At 39.1% G+C, this 22,284-nt stretch overlaps 2 protein-coding genes across 3 annotated transcripts; both read right to left on the bottom strand.

The window, feature by feature from the left end:
• Positions 1-7,103: 7,103 nt before the first annotated feature.
• LOC125240493 (DNA repair protein complementing XP-C cells homolog) lies at positions 7,104-19,774 on the bottom strand. The gene is made up of 6 exons (XM_048148387.1): positions 19,646-19,774; positions 16,417-18,555; positions 15,922-16,169; positions 15,559-15,800; positions 8,009-8,234; positions 7,104-7,157 (listed from the first exon to the last, which is right to left on the bottom strand). The coding sequence occupies exons 2-6, from the start codon at positions 18,341-18,343 to the stop codon at positions 7,104-7,106; spliced, it is 2,697 nt and encodes an 898-aa protein (XP_048004344.1). The 5' UTR covers positions 18,344-18,555; positions 19,646-19,774.
• LOC125240770 lies at positions 8,331-14,403 on the bottom strand. Of its 2 annotated transcripts, none has more exons than XM_048148842.1 (2): positions 13,355-14,403; positions 8,331-8,781 (listed from the first exon to the last, which is right to left on the bottom strand). In XM_048148842.1, the coding sequence occupies exons 1-2, from the start codon at positions 13,719-13,721 to the stop codon at positions 8,525-8,527; spliced, it is 624 nt and encodes a 207-aa protein (XP_048004799.1). In that variant the 5' UTR covers positions 13,722-14,403; the 3' UTR covers positions 8,331-8,524. The 2 variants fall into 2 exon arrangements, with proteins under 2 accessions (XP_048004799.1, XP_048004797.1); XM_048148840.1 differs by having other exon boundaries at positions 8,331-10,877; positions 11,259-14,396.
• Positions 19,775-22,284: the final 2,510 nt, after the last annotated feature.

Below are 22,284 nucleotides of genomic sequence, written 5' to 3'. Positions count from 1 at the left end.
GGAGCTGCTTGTTTATCTCTAAAAAGTAATGAAATCTACATAAAGTTCCTTACTGCGATTTCTTTATTATTATAGTTAACTAGCCTTTGCCCGCGGCTTCGCTCGCGTTAAATTCGAAAATCTCTCCACAAACTTCCATCCTCCATTCTAAGGAAGTGGGGGATATAAAAAGAGACAAAAAGTAGCCTATGTCACTTTCCATCCAGTCAACTATCTCCACTTAAAAAATCACGTCAATACGTCGCTCCGTTTTGCCGTGAAAGATGGACAAACAAACAGACACACACACTTTCCCATTTATAATATTAGTATGGATGTTGTGTGACTTGGCCGTTAAAGTGTAGCGGTGCTGGCGACAGATTGGTGCAATGGTGTCATGGAGCACCTGGTTATAAACTTCTTTATACCCTTGTGTATAAAGAAGTTTATAAGTTTCATATTCGATGGTCCGAGCTAAGGTTCGTAAAGCCATGAAGCCGAGCTGATAATCATTGTCGCTAAACGCCGATCGAAACGCAGTCTGAAGTGGGTGATAAACCTACGATACGAGCAGGTATGCGTACTTATGGCTCGACGACCTTTTTCGATTGTGTGTCACCGTAAGTACGCGTAAAAACCGCTGCGCATAGTAGTCGACCATCCAACGCGTACTTGCTCGTACGCCTATCACCCACTTGACGTCGCGCCAACACTTTATGGAAAAAGCGGGTTTTCGACAACTACCAATAAGATTTTAGACATTCAAAAATCTTCAATAATACTCAACTGTTTCGGTCGCACTCGTTCAAATATAGGATAGGATTGGTATGAGCGAAACGGTCAGGAGATTGATTGTCAACATGATATCTATCATAAACACCGTTCGAAATGGCCTCATTAAAATCTAAATTTTAAATATATTGAAAGTACCTAATATTACTAATCATTGACGTAGCGCTCAAAATGAAAGAGATAGAAAATTTGACAGTATGGTATTCTTTTGCATGATTGTCATAATTCAAAATAAGAACGATGGCTTGCGTTGTAAACAGGGACTGAAACATGACACGGGCCCCTAGCGTCATCTATATACTTTTCACTGTAACACTTGTAATGCCGTTGAACTACCGCGTGCGTATTTAAAAAAAAACGACATTTTTATTCAAATGACACTCTTAGTGACATCTAGTGACATAGATTTACGGCTGCCAACGGGGTACGGTATTTAGTATGGACTCTGCTGGTCCTTTATAATCGTCCTTGCCAGTAGGTTTTTTTTTTCCATGACAATTTAATGTCCAGATTCGGTAATCTGCTGTATTAACTAGCTTAATAACCAGAATTTCTGTTATCCAATTCACACACATGACAATTAAATGTCCAGATTCTGTAATCTGCTGTTTCCAAATTCGCAATTTAATGCCTTATTTTCAGCCACAAATGGCATAAAATTTCATAGTATTTAGATGCCATTTAAACGGTCGATACTAAACAATACAATTGAATGTACAGAGTGCACCTCCATGTGCTGTTTCCAAATTCGCAATTTAATGCCTTATTTTCAGCCACAAATGGCATAAAATTTCATAGTACTTAGGTGCCAATTAAATGTTCGATACAATTGAATGTACAGAGTTGCATATCCGTTTAATGCCTCTTTTTTTTCTGCCGACTTTACTGACAAAGTAATTTAATACTTAGATGGAAACTGCTTATCATAAGTGCTTCAAAAATGTATTTTTTTTTGTTATATACCGTGTTTTTTTTTCGTTAAATTTGACACGTCGTTAGGTTCATTATCAAGAACCATCCTGTATATCACTTTTAGGTAAATATGCAATAAAAAATGTTCATCCTTTTCATACATAATAAATTAATTTATTATTGTGAGAGACCCTTAAGAATAACATTCAAGTTAGAGTCAAGTCACAGTATAATAAAGAGTACTATCGTACAGTATGGCCACTACCGCTCCCCGCTGAAAGTGCCGCCCACCCCCTCTCGGTTACCTCACAGTTACCGCATGTCAAAAACGCGAACAGTCGACCTGTCATATCTCACTCACACAAGCATGGTACGCGTTCACCTACACGAGCTTAGAATGTGTGCTAGGAACGCGCTTATTTCATATATTTGACCGCCAGTGACCGAGATGTGGTCAAGTGATCGACGGCATATGTCAAAACAAATAACATTAGGAATTGTTGTATTCAGCACTTTTTTTTTTTAACTCGATAACCGCAAGAATTACGACGCTAGTTTCATAGATAAATTAATTGTATTTGATGTAATGAATCTCTTTTTTTTTTAAGTTAACGTAATCCAATAACAACAGGGTGTATATTTCTTTATTTATTATAAGTAGGTATATTTAGCACTTAATGTGAACCCATCTGGTTTTCTGGTTTTTAAGTAATTAAATACTCAGAAATAACTGCTCGAAATCGGCGTTAGGAATGTTTACGTAAGTCAATCCGCGACAAGAGTATTAGTCACGATTTTATGGCATGTTCAATCAATTCAAAAGATTCACGTTCAAGTGATAATCTATCTCTTAATAAGTGTTACTTTCCCGACATATGCATAGATCCTTTCATTTGCAGCTGTAGTTCAAATAACCACTTAATGAAGTCGTGACTTACGTTACTTTTACGTAAATTCACCCCTGTAAGGAAGTATACTTAGGTAAGTATTTATCTAGTTTGTTTTGGTTTTCACCTTACTCTCAAACATCGACTAATGCTACCATAGGACATTTAAGTGTGATGGTTGTACAACATTTTATCATTCAAGTAAATGCCTTATTTAGGTAAATAACTTAACCATTCATAAATTTAGCAACATCACATAATTTTGTGTATTAAACCAACCAACAGGTAGATGGTAACTTCACTAATTAAAAATAAATATCATTTCTTTTGGTTGGACGGAAATTATTGTAATGATTCCGGGCTGTGATTTATGTAAATAATAAATCAATTTTATAAACCCACTACACATAAACTCAAATAACATTTTGGTACCTAAAAACATTTGGCAATCTAGGTAGGTAACCAAACCGTTTACTAGGTAGGTAGGAGCCACACACCAACACCTGTATAGGCATGACAATCTAGGAAGGCTGGCCGTATGTTGTCAATTGCCTCAAACATTTTATTAATTGCATCGTTCGGTTACCTGCTTAAGGTTTATATTCGCACGGTTGAAAGAAATAACATTTCATTTATTTTTATTTGGTTTTGACTTAATTCTTGAAAAACTGCCGTTATAATCATTTCGCTTTGTAGTATTTAATGAACACTTTCATTTAGCTTCATTACGTTCCGAAACTACTAAGAATGCCAGTAATTTAAAACGGCAGGTAACCAAACCTGTTTACAAAAAGATAACGGTGCATCATGGCGCATCGTTACTCGATTTTATAGGTTATGTTACTTATGTTTCTATCCCATCTTTTCCGAATACTAGATTCACGTGGTAAGTACTTGCTTTTATCCTCGTCGCCACTTGTAATGTCACGCTATTACACTATATACATCGGGTTGGCTCGCCAATACACACCGCACGTCCGTGCTCCATCGCACTCGGACACCGACTGCCATATGTACTCGAGACACCTATACACTACAAACATCAAGGCGCTAAACTCCAAAATAAACAGGATACAAAAAGAAGATACAAACCAAAGAGGATCGAGTATTATAGAGTTACTGTCAAAGTAAAATGTGTAATCACAGCGTGTGACGTCACGGTCAATTCATTTACTTTATATCTTTCTATTTGACTTATTAAATGGAAATTATGTTTAAACATCACTACTGTCCCTGTTTTTCTTATAATTATGTGGTGCTTTATTTGTGCAGTGTGCACTGCATAAAATATTTTAACTAAGTATAGGAAACTAGCCTATTTGTGGGCGTCGTATAGGTACGCAACGGGCATACAGGGCTCTAATGTCCAGTTTTGGGCATCCGTTTTGGGTTTTGATGGGGCTGCCTCGTTTCTGTAGCGCATCGGGGATATTCGCAGCGGAGCGCGTAGACTATTTCTATACTACCATGCGTGCGCGCCAGCCCCAACCCAACAGCATCCTACAAATGATAGCGGACAGGGGTTGACTGTCCTTATTTAGCGAACTGCGAGGGATTGCATTCCCCAATGAGTGTTGACTGTTGTATTGTTTTAAATTTAAGGTTATGCACTAACCCCTTCGTTTGTAAGTCCTACCACGGAATATATAATAGTACAGTACAGAAGGCTCACTCCTTTGATGTTCACAAAATGCCGCGATTCTAAATTCTTATCTACATTAACAAACGGACCGCACGCGAGCAGCCGACATTGAATTTTATTGCGCCGCGCGAAGGTCGTCACCACAGAATGGACCGCGAACTCGCGGCCCCCGACATGTACTTGTAGCGCGGCGATAGAATCGCGGAGTGAGCCGCCCCTGGTCCTACTAATATTCATTTTTAGGGTTCCGTACCTCAAAGAGGAAAAACGGAACCCTTATAGGATCACTCGCGTGTCTGTCTGTCCTTCTGTCACAGCCGATTTCTCCGAAACTACTGGACCGATTTACTTGAAATTTGGCACACGTATGTAAACCTGTGGCCCAAAGACGGACATGTAATTTAATTAAATGAAATTTAATCACAGGGGTCACTTTTGGGGGGTAAAATTGAAAATTAAAAATCAAAGTTATTAAAACCATATTGTGTTATATATCAAATGAAAGAGCATTTTATCAGCATCTGAAATATATTTTTTTTTTATTTTTTGTTTTGGTAATTTAGAAGTAATTTAAGAAAATAAGCAAAAAATGACCATTCCCCCCCCCTTATCTCCGAAACTACTTAGCGTGAAATTTTCAAAAAAATACACGAGATAGCCCTCTCCCTGTAGATTACAGGAAAACCTATTAGAAATCTACAGTCAAGCGTAAGTCGGACTTAAGAGAAAAAAACTCAGTTTACGAATTTCACTCACTGCCGCTGCAAGTAGTTACTAAACGTCTTAAAATTGTGTAAGCGAGTTGGACAGGTATAAAGAAATACATTTCTGTCTTTTTCCTTTTAGAACTTGTTCAAATTTTTTTTCATTTGTACAAAATGACTTAAGTTCCTACTAAAAAAGAGGCGCTTAAGACTGTTTATAAATTGACTGAGCAAAATTTTATTCAAATCGGTCCAAAAAAAGGTGTCTGTTGACGAAAACACAGAATTTGTGCCACCGAAAGCCCAAATCTGAAGTCCATTTTGCTCTATCTCTTATCGTTTCCGAGATATATACGTAAAGTCTTGAAAGTGCGAAACGTTAACTTTGCCATCATAGTCGTTCAGGCGCTCATGAGTTCTTTGTATGGAAAAGTCGAAAACCGACTCGCACTTGACCAATGTTCATAGAACGTTGTGGTTTTTTTTTATTAGCAAAAATGACTTAAGCGCCTTCAGAAGTGCAGGTGCTTAAGACCGTTTGTAAGTTAAAGTTAGCTGTGATGGCTCAACGAAGAAAGAAGATTTCAATATCCTACTTATACATATTTCATTAATTTAACTATACAGTTTTTATTACTCAAGCCAAGCGTTACGTTAGCTATTGCTATTGAAAGGAAAACTTGTGTATAAAGCTTGAAACAAATTATGGAACGCGTCTGACGACCGCGACTGATAAGCCGATGGCTTGCGTGGGCGACGGTCGCGCGATGGTCGCGCGACGGCGATGCGACGCATACGAAATCAAACCTTATCGATATGGAAGTAGACGATGCGATGAGACGTGAAGGCGACGGTCGCGCGACCGTCGCCCACGCAAGACACGGCGTAAGTGTTCACAGTCTTAAAACATTCAGCGCCTCAGATTGCGGTAGGACACCATCCGATTCATCCGAACGCTCAAGGCCACGTCCACGGTTTTCAGTGTCATATTCATTATCTAGATCGCGGCAGTGGACGGCGCTCGTCGCGTTTTTAGGTGATTATCTGATTATCGATGGACTATCGCATCGTTCTAAACTACCGCGCAGCAGCGCGAACTGAATTAAACTTATGTTGGTTGCAATAAGACGTAGATTTGTTTAAAAATATGCACACTTGCCACCTGCGGTAATAAAATTTTATGGCTTGCGCGATGATCACATTTATTAATGTCATAACCGCCAATTGCTTACATTTGAAATCGAACTTTAATTACTAAGAAATAACGTTGTTTTTGTAAAAAAATTAAAGTAGTTTTTACTACATTGCGAAGTTTTCGTTTGTCAACTAGACGCACACATTTGCAACTAAGCGATCGGACACTTTTGAGTGTCGAATTTGTAAGTGACAGTGTATCTAGCCTCGAGGCGCCGAATGTACTTTCTAAAGTACATAATGGTTTCAATGGAATTTTAACTCTCATAAACAAATAAAATATAATTTCTTTTGTTTATAAAATTTTTCGAATAACTGAAATTGAATTCAATCTCAAGTACAATAAGAATCAAAAAAATTCTCTAGCAAAAATTTTGTATGGTGGGCGCCACGAGGCTCGGGAAGTTTTTAAATTGATGTTATCGCATCGATCTACTGAGGGGGGCGGTGCCTACAGTAGTTGTAGTTGTATGCATAGCTAGCTCACACACACAGACGCGTCCACTGGCGCCGCGCCGGTGTCTGCGTGCGCTCTCTGCAATGTCTCTGCAAATTCTATGCACAGCGCAGAATATGCAGAAACCACATGGTGGTCTGTGGCAGAAACTCAATAGACATTTTTAGGGTTTTTAAAATAAGTACCTAGGTACGTGAAGTAACATGGTAAATTAAAAATTATCATTAGATACTTATTTGCGGAGGTGTAAACAATTTCCTTCGTTTTGCCATATATCAATAATTACCTAAGTATCTATATTAAATTAATTAATCCGTATACATTATATTTTTACAATTAAGTGTATGAATTATACTTTTTATCGTACGGTCAGCTACATAAATATCTATACACCTGTATTCATTAAATTTTGAACCTTCTTCTTCAGTAATAAGTTTCGATATGTAAAGAGATTGAAGGACGATACACAGGCGGGCGGAGACACCGCGCGCCGCTGCGGACGGGATGGGAGGGAGGAGGGGTGTCGATGGACGATGTCACGCTATTCGCCGCGCGAACTCATCATTCGCGCGGTCGGCTCCCTTCGCTGCCTGCACACGTTCGCTGCTCTCGTACGATTTGATATTATACAGGGTGCCCGGTAATTAATGGACAACCTTTTAACCACCAAGAGGGCACCTTATACTGGTCCAGAAAATCTATGGGATATGGGTTAAATTGTGGAGTAGGCGAGAGGCTGGCAACGCCCAGCTGTCACTGCAATGCCATAGTTTCGTTTTCTTTTAACCCCTTATTTGCCAAGAGTGGCACCTTATATTGGTCCAGAAAATCGACTTTAAGGTTTAGTAAAAGTCGCCTGGTTTTCGAGATTTTCACAATTTTTTTAAATTTTAATACCTACTACCCAAAATTTTAAAAAGTGTGAAAATCTCGAAAACCAGGCGACTTTTACTAAACCTTAATGTCGATTTTCTGTAAGGTGCCCTCTTGGTGGTTAAAAGGTTGTCCATTAATTACCGATTAATTACTGGATACTTTAGTGTATGAATAAGGGTTTTAAAATTTATAGCTACGAAATTTTACATAAAACACCTACTTTAAAATAAAATAAAAAATGTTGAATTTGGTTAACATTATAAAAGACCTCACGCAAGCTGTGCTAATTAGTTCGCGAATTCGTCGAGAGGTGGCGCTAAACACAATTATGCTCATTAGAGAACCTATACTTCTAGCCTAGCCCAGTCTTTAGAATTATGTGAGTAACGTAAAAGTTTTGTAGGTACGGAACCCTCGGTGGGCGAGTCCGACTCGCACTTGGCCGGTTTTTTTTTTAATTATAAATGGGCTTACTCTTGGACACAGACTAGCCAAAGACGTGGCCTATGATGGAGTGAGCTCGCCCAGAAGATGCCTGTTCACGCTTGATTTCATTGTAACCCACCTTATCCCACCTAGGGTTCGCTTTGACGATCTTGTACGGCTGCTCCCCTTGCCGCACCACTTTGGCCAGCTTGTACCACGTGTGCCTGGAGTGGCAGACGCACACGCTGTCACGTGGGTACACCGCCTCCCCGCGTACGAACCCGAGCGTGGCCGTTTTGGGCGGGTACAGAGCCTCGTACTTCAATAGGTGACGCTTCAACACGTAGAGAGGGTGGTTTTTATACCTGAGAACGAATAAAAAATATTAGTTCCCAGAAGCTCGGCGAATTACCACAACCTCCTTGATGACGAAGGTTCGGAAATAATGTAGGCGACACCGATTAACTTTTAACAATTTTAATCAAACTTTAGCGATTAAATTACAATGAGAATTATATAGATCGGTGCGCGCGCGCCTATGCCGAGTGCCGTTGGAGGAATGGTGGCGCGGTGCGCGGCGTGGAGACAGCCGGCGGGGGCGGCGCGCGGGGAGAGCTGGAGGCGGGGGAACCGGTCCGCGAGTCGTGGTAGGGCGTTAACAAGCTGGCCCCCTTGGACCGTCCTGGTCCAAAGTGAATGGGAGCGGGCAGAGCCGGTTGTAGGCTCGTCTCAGCGTCCCTGTGGTGGTGGTAACGTCAGCGACGCGGCTGACTCCGTCGTCGCCCGGGTAGACAGCGGCGACTCGTCCGAGTAGCCACCTGCTGGGCGGCAAGCGGTCGTCCTTGATGAGGACCATCTCACCGAGCTTCAGCTGGCCTCCGTCCCTGCGCCATTTGTTTCGGACCTGCAGTTCTGAAATATATTCTTTATAATAGCGATTCCAAAAATGCGCTTTGAGCGCTTCTATTCTTTTGTATCTTGCAAGGGTGTGGATCGGCGAATCTTGCACCAAGGGAGCAGGTGTCATTGTGAGAGTTCGACCTATCAAAAAATGCGCAGGGGTGAGAGGAGTGAGATCTGACGGATCAGATGAAATTGGTGTCAAAGGTCTAGAATTAAGCAAAGCTTCACATTGAACCAAAAATGTTACCATTTCTTCATAATCTAAGTGGGCCATTGAGGTAACTCGTTTTAAATGATATTTTACCTGCTTTACGGCTCCCTCTGCCAAACCATTAAAATGCGGGCTATAAGCAGGACAAAATTTAAATTCTATTTCCTTAGCAGCTGAATATGATGTTATTTCATCAGAATTATTTTTGAGGAACTTTGCTAATTCGTTGCAAGCCCCTACGAAGCAAGTACCATTATCTGATAAAATGGTGGCTGGTTTGCCTCTGCGGGCTATGAATCTGTTTAGAGCGGCAATAAAGCCCATTGCGGTCAAATCAGTGACGAGCTCCAAGTGTACCGCCCTCACTGCTAAGCAGACAAAAACCACTATGTATGATTTTTTTAATTGACAACCACGACCCTTTTTGCTCGCTATCAGGATCGGCCCAGCGTAGTCGCAAGATGTGTTAGCAAATACATATTCAGACTGTACCCTTTGCAGTGGCAAGTTTCCCATAATAGGTTGATGAGTTTTCCCTGCATATCTTAAACATGTAATGCAGCTTTGTGAGGTTTTTCTGCAAAGGTTACGGCCGTTAATTATCCAATACCTGTGGCGTAATGTTGTTAGCATCAGCTGCGGTCCAGTGTGCAACAACATTCGATGGTAGTAGTGTACCAATATTTTAGTGATGTGATGTGATGCATGTAATAGAATAGGGTGTTTTGTGTTATAATCGTAATATGAATTTACAAGTCTACCGCCTACTCGCATAATCCCAAAATCATCTACGAATGGGTTATATTTCAAAAGTGTGTCTTTAGGAGAGAGCGGGCATTTCTTTTGCAAACGCGAGAGTTGCTCAGCGAATTTGTCAGCCTGCACTTGGTGACATAACATTTGTAAAGCTAAATTTAGTTCAGACACTTTTAATGGGCCAGTGCTTTTACTTGTTTCATTTCTACAGTTATGAACGAATCTATTCATGTATGCTATAATTCTTTGCAGTTTACAAAAGTTTGAATATTTAGAAGTGAAATTATCCTCACGTTGTTCTTTAATTGAAACAAGACAATGTGTTTTGACTTCAGGCAAATCGTGCAAAGGTAAGTTTTGAGGCTGAGTAGGCCATTGTATTTCGGTTTCGTGGAGGAAGGTCGGTCCTTCCCACCACAAGGATGAATCCTTGAGGCTAGATGCACTCTGACCCCGGCTGCCTATGTCGGCAGGATTCATGTTTGTGGGTACATAGTGCCAATCAGTGGGGTTAGAGTTGTTAGTTATTTCTGTGACCCTATTGTGGACGAATTGTTTTAATTGATGTTTACATGTTTTTATCCAGCACAAAACTATAGTTGAATCAGACCAAAAATGATGTGAGTCAATTGTTAGGCGCAGTGAATTTTTCACTTTTTTTGCTAGTTGGGTTGACAAAAGGCCTCCTAATAATTCCAATCGTGGGGTACTTAATTTCTGTTTCAGTGGAGCAATTTTGCTTTTGGCTAGTGTTAGGTGAACATTTACTTTTCCTGCATTGGAAATTGAGCGTATATATATGCATGATGCATAAGCTTTGTTACTAGCATCGCTAAAAGCGTGCATTTCGACCTTGACGTAAAAATCACATAATATTCTTCGCGGGATGCGAATTTGGACTATTTCAGGTATTTGTTTAGCAAAATTGTTCCACTGGCTCTCTATTTCGTCGGGTAATTGGCTTTCCCAAGAAATGTTTTTAGCCCACAACGACTGTAGAATTATCTTGGCTGGCAATAAACAAGGGTTTATAAGTCCTAATGGATCAAAAATAGTGGCAATGGTGGATAAAATACTACGTTTGTTTATGGGTTTTTGTTTTAAAGTGTCAGTTACAGAGAACAGCAGTTCATCAGATTTGCATGACCAAAGTAACCCTAAAGTTTTTGAGTTATCTTCTTTGTCTAATTTAAGTAGTGTTGGTGTGTTTGAACGCCATTTTCGTAAGTGAAAATGTGCGCTTTCTAGTGTTTTTATGACGCCTCTGCACGTTTCTAACAAAGCGTCTTTATCATCGTTGCCCGAGATGAAATCATCAACATAAAAATCATGTAAGATTGTTTCACTTACAGTTTTGTCTGCACATTCTTGACCTAATTGTACGAGACACCTAGTGGCAAGATATGGGGCACTGGATGTGCCATGTGACAGTGTTTAATTTGTATTGTTTTATTGGCTGTGATGAGTCTGGCCGCCACAGGATTTGTTGTAGACTTCGCTGGTTTTCAGTTACATAGATTTGTCTGTACATTTTCTGGACATCTGAAGTTACTACAAACTTGTGCTGTCGGAATCGAATTAATATGCTCAGCAAGTCATCCTGTACAGTCGGCCCAACGAGTTGTATGTCATTAAACGATTTTCCTGAGCTAGAAACTGCAGAGCCGTCAAAAACAGTGCGCAAGCGTGAAGTGAGACTAGACTCACGCAAAATTGCAAAGTGAGGCAGAAAATATGAAATTTCGTTTGTATGTATGTTAGTGTTTTCTGACATGTGACCTAACCTTAGGTATTCTTCGATGAATTCAATGTATTTTTGTTTGTATTCTGGGTTGCGCTTGAATTTACGCTCTAGTGCTTGAAATCTGAGTAATGCTTGTGTTTTTGAATCGCCCAAACATTCAGGGGATTCCTTTAGGGGTATTGTGACAACAAACTTACCATCTGGGTGGCGTGTTGTTGTTTGTGTGAATATGCGTTCACATTCACTCTCACCTTTATTGTGGATTTGTTGAGTGGATGGAACCGATTCTAGTTCAAAGAACTTGTCTAGTTTTGCGTCAAGCTCAATGTTGTTTATTAGATTGCAGTGGACTGTATAAGGTTGCTTTTGTTTAGAGTTTTGTGTGTGTATAGAACCTACGACAAGCCATCCGAGTGTTGTTTCAACTAAGATGGGTTTATTCTTGCCCAGGGCTATGTGATTGAATGTCATCAACTCCCAAAAGAGTTGTGCACCCAGCAGCATCTGCACCTCGGATGGCTCGTGGAAATTCGGATCCGCTAGGTGGATGTGAGGGGGAATAGTGAATGAGTCACAGTTTATTTTAGTGAATGGAATCATGTCAGTGATATCTTGGACAACGAAACAAGTAACGTCTGTTGTGTAATCTTGTGTGCGTGATTTAATGGCTACATCACAATGTTCGGTGATGCGTGACCTTTTCTTTTCTAGAACTGGGACTGACATATTAGTAGAATAGGTAGGCAATTTTAGCTTTGACTGAAGATCTTTCGTTATGAAACTCGATATGCTTGCGTTGTCCAAGAGAGCTCTGACTTTGTGCATGTTGCCATCGCAGTCGCTGACGTTTATGACAGCTGTAGCTAGGGGTATACTCGAACTACCCAGAGTGGAGCATAAAGCAATGCTATTAGTAGCCTGTGGTGCTTGTGTACACTCCTTTTGTGTTGATTGTGCCACACAGTCATTTGAAGGTGTGGATGTGGAAGGCTTATTGTTTGCATGTATGTCATGTTTCATGTGTAACATGGTGTTGTGCCTTTGTGTGCAAAGCCGGCATGAGCTCAGCCTGCAACGTTGCTCGTCATGTCCTGATCGCAAACAATTTGTGCAAAGGTTCAATTGTTTTACTTTGGTAATTCGCGACTCAATTGGCATTGTTTTGAATTTAGTACATTGATATATTGAATGGTTATTGTTGCAGACAGGACATTTATATTTGTACTGTGTCTGATTTTGAGTATGATTTATAAGAAATGTTTTATGACGATTATGGGTAACGTCACTGTGTCTACGTGGTTTGTCTAGTGTTCGTGCTTCTTCCATGGTTTCTAGCAAATCTGCGCGGTTTCTCAAGAAAGTGGTAAATTCTGTTAGTGTTGGTAGATGTTTAATGTCATTGCGCTCGGTCTCCCAGTCGCGCAGAGTGGCTGAATCGAGTTTGCTAGCTACCATGTGAATTATGAGTATGTCCCAGTGCTCCGTGGGTAAGTTAAGAGTCTTCAAAGCCCTGAGATTTTTGTTTACTAAATCTATAGTATTGCGCAAAGCCCTTGAAGACTCTTGAAGCACAGGGTGTATGTTAAATAATGCATTTAAGTGATTATTTACCAATATTCTATCATTGGTGTAACGTTCACAAAGTAAGTCCCACGCGACTGTGTAGTTATCAGACGTGAATTCTAGTGATTTAATTACGAGTGAAGCACCGTCCTTTAATGAACTTCGCAAATAATGAAATTTATGTATAACAGGAATTGATTGGTTGTCGTGTATGAGAGATTTATAGGTATCATGATATTCTAACCAGTCCTGATAGCGCCCAGAAAAGGTAGGTAAATGAATAGTAGGTAATTTAATATTTGGCCCACCTGTGAGTGCAGTAACGATATTGGAACCCGTTACCCGATTGTCCTCAGGCGCCGCAGAGGCAGCACCGGCCGCGGCCTGCCTGCTGAGCAGTTCCTGCGCAGCAGCCATGGCCCCGAAGTAGCTTGTCTCGAAAGATTCCCGTTCTGTGTACTCGTCACCTGAAATTTCCGTCAAGTTTTCTATATCAGTTTGAACTGAGTCGAAATCATTGTACATATCTTGGATTTTGTTAAATCTAGTATTTAATTCGTGAATTTGCAAGCTATTTAGCGTAGTGCAAGACAGAAGAGGCTCTAGATAAGATTTAAATATGGTGAGCTTTGATTTGTAAGAAGCACGTGTTTTTTTTAAGTTTTTTAAATCCATTGTGCGAGAAATGCAATAAGAATTTGAAATTGTGTGCAAGATTTTTGGCAAAAAGTACCCTTGAATTTAGCTGCAATAAAAGGAAATACAATTAAAACTTTTTATAATTTAAATATGAAAACTTTTAGAACGATACGTAAATTTTAAATTTGCAAATAGCGTGTTTGCGAATGGCAATAGCGTGGCAGAGGCAGGCAAGCAGCTGGAACAATGGCCTAAGCGTCCACGAGCACGCTGCAGCCGCGGCCAAGGCACTGCTCGGATACGTGCAACGTGCGAGGATGAACGCGTGGATTTCTGAAATATTTTAAATAAATATTAAAAATTAGCAATGATGGCACACGATTGGCACAATGGTTGCAATGCAATTAATTAGACCTTGAAACGTGGTGACTAGTTTAAGACTAAATTTAGGAAAATATCATAAAAATATCCAAAATATGACCGGGAATGTTATCCTTGCTATAGAAACTATTAAATTTATAGGAAATATTGAATAAATCTTAATGATTGACTTAGATGTAAACGGATTAAGACTTGGGGTGACGTGGAGCAGGAACGTAATTTTGACAAAGGCCAGTTGAATTTAATTGAAATTTAGAGAATTGCCCAATAAAATGAATAAACTGAGGCAAGACTATACCTGCGCATTAAGAAATAAAATAGGAACGACTCACAAAATGAATGTTGCAAACCCTTTTCCTGGTATTTGGCACCTTTCTTGGTTTTGTTTAAATAATTGTGTTGTTTCTCGGACGGGCGACTCGAGCGAGTCGATAACTTCACTATTTTCCTGTTTGTTCTAGTAGTTGTAGTTTGCTTGGCTTGCGGTGATTCACTCCGGTGTTGAGATAAAATGGCGATCGTAGTATCGGCTGGGCGCGCTGCAATTTGCTTGATTTATCTTGACCTCGTCGAAACGGCGTCCTTACGGTTCCTTTATGCCGAATCCGGCTCGAAACTTGATGACGAAGGTTCGGAAATAATGTAGGCGACACCGATTAACTTTTAACAATTTTAATCAAACTTTAGCGATTAAATTACAATGACAATTATATAGATCGGTGCGCGCGCGCCTATGCCGAGTGCCGTTGGAGGAATGGTGGCGCGGTGCGCGGCGTGGAGACAGCCGGCGGGGGCGGCGCGCGGGGAGAGCTGGAGGCGGGGGAACCGGTCCGCGAGTCGTGGTAGGGCGTTAACACTCCTCTTCTTATCCTGTCCCGCGCCGTGCGGGGCCCCTTCCACAGTGAGATACCCGTGTCCCACCATAAGAAGCCCTTCAACTCAAGGGTAAACACGCATCTTCTGGACGAGCTCACTCCAACGTAGGCCACATCCTTTGGCTAGTCTGTGGCCAAGATTAAGACCACAGAACTTAATTTAGATAGAAGAAACAAATTCATATATTTGTATTGTATAGGGGCCGAGCGTGTCAAATTTTGTACAGAAGTTGATTCTTGCCTGTAATTTTAAATATGTCTCAGGCTCTTGATTGTTCATAATTTTTGTGTTGTTGCAATTGAATATCACGTAACGAAGCATTTTTTATGTTTTGGTTGACTTCAACTTACAAAAATTGACGCCCGAAAGCTGCAAGCTGCGAGTAAAGACGGACAACTCAGTGGATTTCACTGAGTTCATTTGACACGCTAAGTAGATACGTTTGCTTGATCTATGGTATATATGACATCTGTGATTAAGACCATTTATAATAATAAAAAAACAGGCTCAGCTTTCTGCGTGTGACACCGTACAGTGACGAAAGTAATGTGGTAATTGAGGCAGTTGTTATTTCAACATCAACTAAAACTAGTATGTAATAATAAACCTAACTCACTCAGCGATACTCGTAGGCAGCGGGGCATCCAACTGCATCCTATCCAGAGCCTCATCTTCTTCTCTATCCCGTGGCATTCTTGGTCCCTTCCAAGGCGATATAGCCGTGTCCCACCAGACGGGTTCGGCTCGTTGTTTGCGGGTGACGGTGTTCCAGTGAGGCACGTAGCGACGCGTCAGGTCTTTGAGGTAGTTGTTGTTGTCCCAACCGACTACGTAGCACACGGGGTGAGTTGCTCGGCTCTGTAAACATTTTACGATAAGAAACAAGCAGAATCACATGACAAGCCTGCCATCTGGATAATATTTCAGCCGGCCAACAGACAAGATAAACATCTAAGAAGTAAAACTTGGCAATACTCACATAAATCTCATTAGTGCAGTGAACCTGCCCCTTCACCACATCGACAGCTATCCACTGCTCCAACTCCTCGACAAACACTTCGCACCAGACGTCCGTCTTGTCTCTAGGCGCTTCATCGTCTGTGGATAACACGCGCCGGTCGATCTTCCGACTGCCACTTGGCTTCGGACTGATCTTGCTCGGTTTGAAATCGTCGTCACTTAAGGCTTCGGGTTCGTAATCGCTATCGCTTTTGGTTTTTGATTTTCCTGTTAAAATAAAGATTCAATTTCACATTTCAAGTTGCAACCAATTTTACTCTGGCACTCACAAATTTTCTCTATGAAAGAAGTTCAGCATATTTTAATTGACCGCTGTTTTCTACTCAGGCGCGAGTAATCAAGTATAAAATTTTAGTATGGTGCATTAATTGAGTCTCTGGCAACCACTCTCCCAAAACTCTAATTTCAAAAACATTTGTATTTAACTCTAATTTAAAAAACATTTAAAACAAACCTTTTACAGATTTCTTCTTTACCGCTTTATTCTTTAGTGACTCTTCCATCCTCACAGCATTCTTAGGAGATATCTTTGTTTTTCTTCCTCTCAGCTCATCATCCATGTCTTTAAGTGTTTTCTTAGTTTTTTTAGGATCAATCTTGATTGGTGTTTTTTCACTGTCATTTAAATACTTACTAGTTTCAGAAGTGCCTGCACTTTTTGATCTAGTCTTTGTGTTGTTATTAATAGAGTCTTTAGCATTTAGCACGTTTTTTACGTCGGCAGTTTTAGATCGGCTCCTTGTTGTAAATTTGCTCTGTGCAGTATTGCTATTACTTGCAACTAACGTGCTACCAGTTTCAGAAATATCAGCATTTTTTGATCTAGTCTTTGTGTTTGTATCACGAGAATCTTTAGCATTTTGCACATTATTTACATCTGCAGTTTTAGATCTGCTCCTTGTAGCAGATTTGTTCTGTGCAGTATTACGTTCAAATATTGTGCTACTAGAGTCAGAAGTGCCAGCACTCTTTGATCTAGTCTTAGTATTTTTATTAACAGGATCTTTAGCATTTTGAATGTTTCTTACGTCTGCAGTTTTAGATCTGCTCCTTGTAGTAGATTTGTTCTTTGCAGTATTACTTTTAAATATTGTGCTACTAGAGTCAGAAGTGCCAGCACTCTTTGATCTAGTCTTAGTATTTTTATTAACAGGATCTTTAGCATTTTGAATGTTTATTACGTCTGCAGTTTTAGATCTGCTCCTTGTAGTAGATTTGTTCTTTGCAGTATTACTTTCAAATATTGTGCCACAAGAGTCAGAAGTGCCAGCACTCTTTGATCTAGTCTTAGTATTTTTATTAACAGGATCTTTAGCATTTTGAATGTTTCTTAAGTCTGCAGTTTTAGATCTGCTCCTTGTAGTAGATTTGTTCTTTGCAGTATTACTTTCAAATATTGTGCTACTAGAGTCAGAAGTGCCAGCACTCTTTGATCTAGTCTTAGTATTTTTATTAACATGATCTTTAGCAATTTGAACGGTTCTTAAGTTTGCAGTTTTAGATCGGCTCCTTGTAGCAGGTTTGCTCTGTGCAGTATTACTTTCAATGAAGGTGGTACCAGTTTCAGTAGTGTCAGCATTTTTTGATCTAGTCTTTGTATTTGTATCAACAAAAGCTTTAACATTTTGCACGTTCTTTACGTCTACAGGTTTAGATCGGCTCCTCGTAGCTGATTTGTTCTGTGCAGTATTACTTTCAACGAATGTGCTACTAGAGTCAGAAGTGCCAGCACTCTTTGATCTAGTCTTAGTGTTATTATTAATAGAATCTTTAGCGTTTTGCATGTTTTTTACATCTGCATTTTTAGATCTGCTCCTTGTAGTACATTTGCTCAGTTCAGCACTGCTATTACTTTCGAAGACTGCCTTGTTTTTTTCGTTAGTGACAATAATTTTTGGAGGATCAGATTGTTCTGGAGCTGTTTTCTTTTTATTTGGACTTTCTTGTGAAGAACTTGAAATTTCATGTTTGCTTTCCTTAGGTTCATTTTCTTTATTAGCTTTGCAATGTCTATTTAAAGAAAGCTTCTTAAAAACTGATGAAGCTTTATTAGGCTCGACTTTGACCGGTTTTGTTTCCTTAAATTTAGATTTAACTTCACTGACTTTTCTGTTACTCGTCTTTGGTGAAGTTTTATTTTCAGATACAATGTTCGATGGTTCAGAGTTTGAGGGATTGGCGGCACTCCGTCTTGTTCTTTTAGGTGGTGAAACATCCTCATCCATTTCTGTTTGTTCCGTGGCTATAGGTGCTTGACTTCGTCTAGTTTTACGACTTTTAGCTTCAATATTACCGTCGTCATTGCCATCAACTTGCATAATGTTCGTATCACTAAAATAGCTATCATCCACCCACATCCATGTCACTATCATAGTTTCCATCAACTTGTGATATACTTTCTTTTGACTTTTTCTTCAATGTGCATGTTTTTTTCTGAGCAGATTTATTTGTATCTTCTTTTTTAGGCTCCGCATTTTGCTTTTCATTTTTTTGTTTGGTAGATAAAGAACAGAGTTCAGAACTAGGCTGCCTAATTGGCAATGTTACAAAGTTGAACATGACTCGACACTGTAGACCGAGAGCCCTTAACATGCTGACAAAAATGAAGATCAGAAACTTCTTAGTTGAAACTGTTTTGTTCTTGATCTCTTTCAACAAGATATCCTTAAGAGGGGGTGATTTAGGTTTGAATTTGTTCTCATGCTTATCTTGTACTAAAGTCATTTTGTTCTTAAACCATTTAGTGATCTGTTCAACATATTTCACATCAACTCTTTCACCCGGGTAGCATTCTTTCGATGGGACTAGTGTTAATACTGCACTCATTATGTCCTGGTCATTTAAAACTGAGCTTACATAGTTCCCGTGGCCCAGCCAGCACAAGACGTGGACCTTATGTATGCCTTTTATAAAAATGAAAACTATGTATGTAAGTACATTTAATAACTAATTCATCAAATTCTAACACAATAAATAAAATTATATTTTATGGAATTTAATACCCAACAAAAATAACAACATTAATTACGTATAAATTGAGCAAACCTCAGTTTCCGTCAGACATTTTCATAATTTAAATTAAGTTGATGAAAGTTTTTGTGGTGTGACTTGAACCATTGATAGATGTTTCCGAGAATACCTATTAAAGTTATGAAATAAAAAAAAAGTCTTAATAATTCCATCTTATAAAAATTGTCAGTTTCCTTGGGAATGTTACCAGTAACATTGGGAACTTACTGGTAACATTTCCAAACAGCATTAAACATAGCTTGCACACACTGACGGCCACTATCAAGCATGCATGAGCTTTGCAAGCAAAAGTGCATGCATGAGCATGGATGTTTTCTGCAAGAGGAAACTGATCACGACGTTGTCACCAGAGGCAACTGATCAACTTTACAATACTTTGGGCCAGTTGCATCAACCACATTTGACAGACACATCATTGTCACGCAGCAGACGTCTATGGAACTTCCCATACAGTAAAATTTAACCAACGCTTTAACAGTGACAGACGGTTTGATGCAGAGCCAATAAGGACCAATTATTATTTTATTATCAAAAGGAGAAACCCTCAAAATATGTCAACTAACCACTCTCTGAAAGATTGAGGAAAGAAGGCAACAGTTTATCAGCATCAGTTAAATCCTTCACTGAGAAAGCTTTTGTGGAAGAATTTTCACCCAAATCTTCCTGGGATTCATCGAGAATCTTTTGAATAAAGTTTTTCGCGAATTGCGGCCTTCTTCGCGGTGCTGATTTTGTGACTTTACTGCTTTTCGATTCTTTGTCTTCAAATTCTTCTCCCGAAGAAACGGCTTGTTCCTCGTTGTTATTGTGAAGGTTGAATATGCAATCGACTCATGCTTGACCAATTTTAAGTTTGGAACCTCAGTTGTCTATGTGCAGACTTTTGAGTTTTCAAACGACACTCTTTTGACAGGACTGATGATGTAAACATGTTTGTGTAAATCAATATTAATAAATTATAAATAAATAACGTTCGGATAATCCAAAGTGCCTTCCTATTGTTCCAAGGACCTCCTGTGGGAATTTCCACAGGTTATGGGCCCAGACGCGACGTTAAGGAACATTGTGTTTAAAGCTAGGAAGTGTTTGTATTTTTTCAGCATTATTTAGTCAGCTTTCGTACGGCGAGAATAACGTTAGCAACCACAGTTGTTGACAACATAACCTTAGCAACGAGAGTAACATCATAGTTAAAGAAAAACCGTAAGTAAACTACATCATGGACAGCAAGGACAACATAAAGACTTTGAAATTAAATACGAATTATTCTAATTGGAGAAAACTAGCTAAATTATTTCTGGATGCAAAAGGAATTGGAGCCGATGATAAAGGTAAAGACGCAAAAGCTAAATACTATATTTTAAATTCAATAGATGAAAATATTTTACATTATGTGATTAATTGCTCAACCACAAAGGATATTTTTGAAAAATTAGATATTGTCTTCAATTACAAAGTGGAAAAAGACAGTCACCTCAGAGTTATAGAATTTTATAACTACAAATTTACTGGAGATATACTTCAAGATATTAGCAAATTGCAAAATATGTGTTTTGAACTAGAATCTACCGCAAATAAAATAAATGATGACATGCTTATACAAAAGATTTTGACCATTTTACCTTCAACATTAAATTACTTCAGGACTGTATGGGAGGTAACTCCGAAGTCTGACCAAACCATACATACTTTGATCGAACGAATTCAAAAAGAACTTAAGCTTGTTGAAAATAATTATTCAATAGTAGTCAATTCAGATATAAATCACCAAACAGAGGAAGCAATGAAAAGCAATGAAAGAATTTGTTTTAATTGTAACCAACGAGGGCATATTGCGAGATTCTGTAATAATAAAAAATGCACTATATGCAATAAAAGTGGCCACACTTCCAGTGAATGTTTTTCTACAAAGGTATGTAGGAAATGTAACAGGAAGGGACACATTGAAAAATTTTGTCGCACTTTTAGTCTGGTGAGTGAACAACTGAAGCATACAACTAGTATTAGAGCCATTATTGATTCGGGTGCATCCTCTCACATGTTCTATAATAATGATGTCATTAACTCCACAGAAAATGTAAATGTAGAAATAAGATGTGCTAATGCAGAGAACCTCGTCGCACAAGCCATAGGTACAGTAAAAACAAATGGTTTTGAACTGGAAGATGTACTACATGTTCCTGCAATTTCTAGAAACCTGATATCTGTAAGTTCAATCACTGATCATGCAGCTTCTGTACTCTTCGTTGGAAACAAGGTAACTGTAAAGAAATATAATCGCATTATTCTTACGGGATATAAAACTAGAAACGGTCTTTATGAAACAGAATTTTCTGCTAACACTGTTCGCGAGGTTTTGCTTTCTGAGAACGCCGATATTTGGCATCGTCGGCTAGGTCACGTATCGGATGTGCCGCGTCTAGCTAAACTGGTGAACGGTATCAAAATTGGGGGGGAACATAAAGAAAACTTTTGTGAAATATGCATTAAAGCAAAAATGACTAGAAAACCTTTCAAAAATAATAGAATTAAAGCAAAATTTCCTTTAGAAATCATCCATACGGACATTTGCGGTCCGATAGAAATTCCCACTTGGGATAATAAAAAATATTTTATTACTTTTTTGGATGACTTTACACATTTTTGTGTTGTCTACTTAATTACTTTTAAAAGTGAAGCCTTTGATAAAATAAAACAGTTTGTGACTTTAGCGGAGAACCATTTCAATACAAAAGTTAAGAAAATCAGATGCGACAACGGAAAAGAATACTCGAACAATAACCTAATGTCTTGGTGCAGCTCTAAGGGCATAATTATGGATCTAACAATACCCTACACTCCTCAATTAAATGGAAAAGCAGAGCGATTAAATAGAACCTTGTTAGAACGAACGAGAGCATTAATATTCGATGGTCGAGTTCCAAATTATCTATGGGGTGAAGCTCTTATAACTGCAAGTTTCTTAATCAATAGAAGTCCTACCGAAGGCAAAGACAAAACTCCAGCAGAGATGTGGTTTGGCATCAAACCTGATGTATCAAATGTAAGACGTTTTGGTTCAACAACTTATTATAAAATAAACTCTGGTGTACGAAAGCTAGATGTCAGATGCAAAAGGGAATCCTGATTGGCTATATCAGGAATGGTTACAAAATATGGGTGGATGAAACAAAAACAATTGTAAGAGCGAGGGATGTAAGAATAAATGAAGATGAGCAAGGTATATATACAAATGAAGAAAATGATGAAAGTATTAGAGGTCTTTGGACAATCGACGAAGAAACTGAAGAGA

This window comes from Leguminivora glycinivorella, chromosome Z (genome assembly GCF_023078275.1).
Source record: "Leguminivora glycinivorella isolate SPB_JAAS2020 chromosome Z, LegGlyc_1.1, whole genome shotgun sequence".
NCBI classification, from domain to species: Eukaryota; Metazoa; Arthropoda; class Insecta; order Lepidoptera; family Tortricidae; genus Leguminivora; species Leguminivora glycinivorella.
This window is presented reverse-complemented; position numbering and strand designations above follow the sequence as displayed.

What these genes read in the sequence shown, in the direction of transcription:
- LOC125240770 (XM_048148840.1), bottom strand. Translation starts at nt 11,281, where the DNA reads ATGTCCAGAAAATGTACAGACAA. An exon ending in TCCAGAAAATGTACAGACAA is followed by an intron (nt 10,878 to 11,258) that starts ATCTATGTAACT and finishes TTGGTCATGCAA; the next exon opens with ATCTGATGAACTGCTGTTCT.
- LOC125240493 (XM_048148387.1), bottom strand. Translation starts at nt 18,343, where the DNA reads ATGGAAACTATGATAGTGACATGGATGTGGGTGGATGATAGCTATTTT. An exon ending in ACTGCACTAATGAGATTTAT is followed by an intron (nt 15,801 to 15,921) that starts GTGAGTATTGCC and finishes AAATGTTTACAG; the next exon opens with AGCCGAGCAACTCACCCCGT. An exon ending in CGAACCCTAGGTGGGATAAG is followed by an intron (nt 7,158 to 8,008) that starts GTGGGTTACAAT and finishes GAACGTGTGCAG; the next exon opens with GCAGCGAAGGGAGCCGACCG.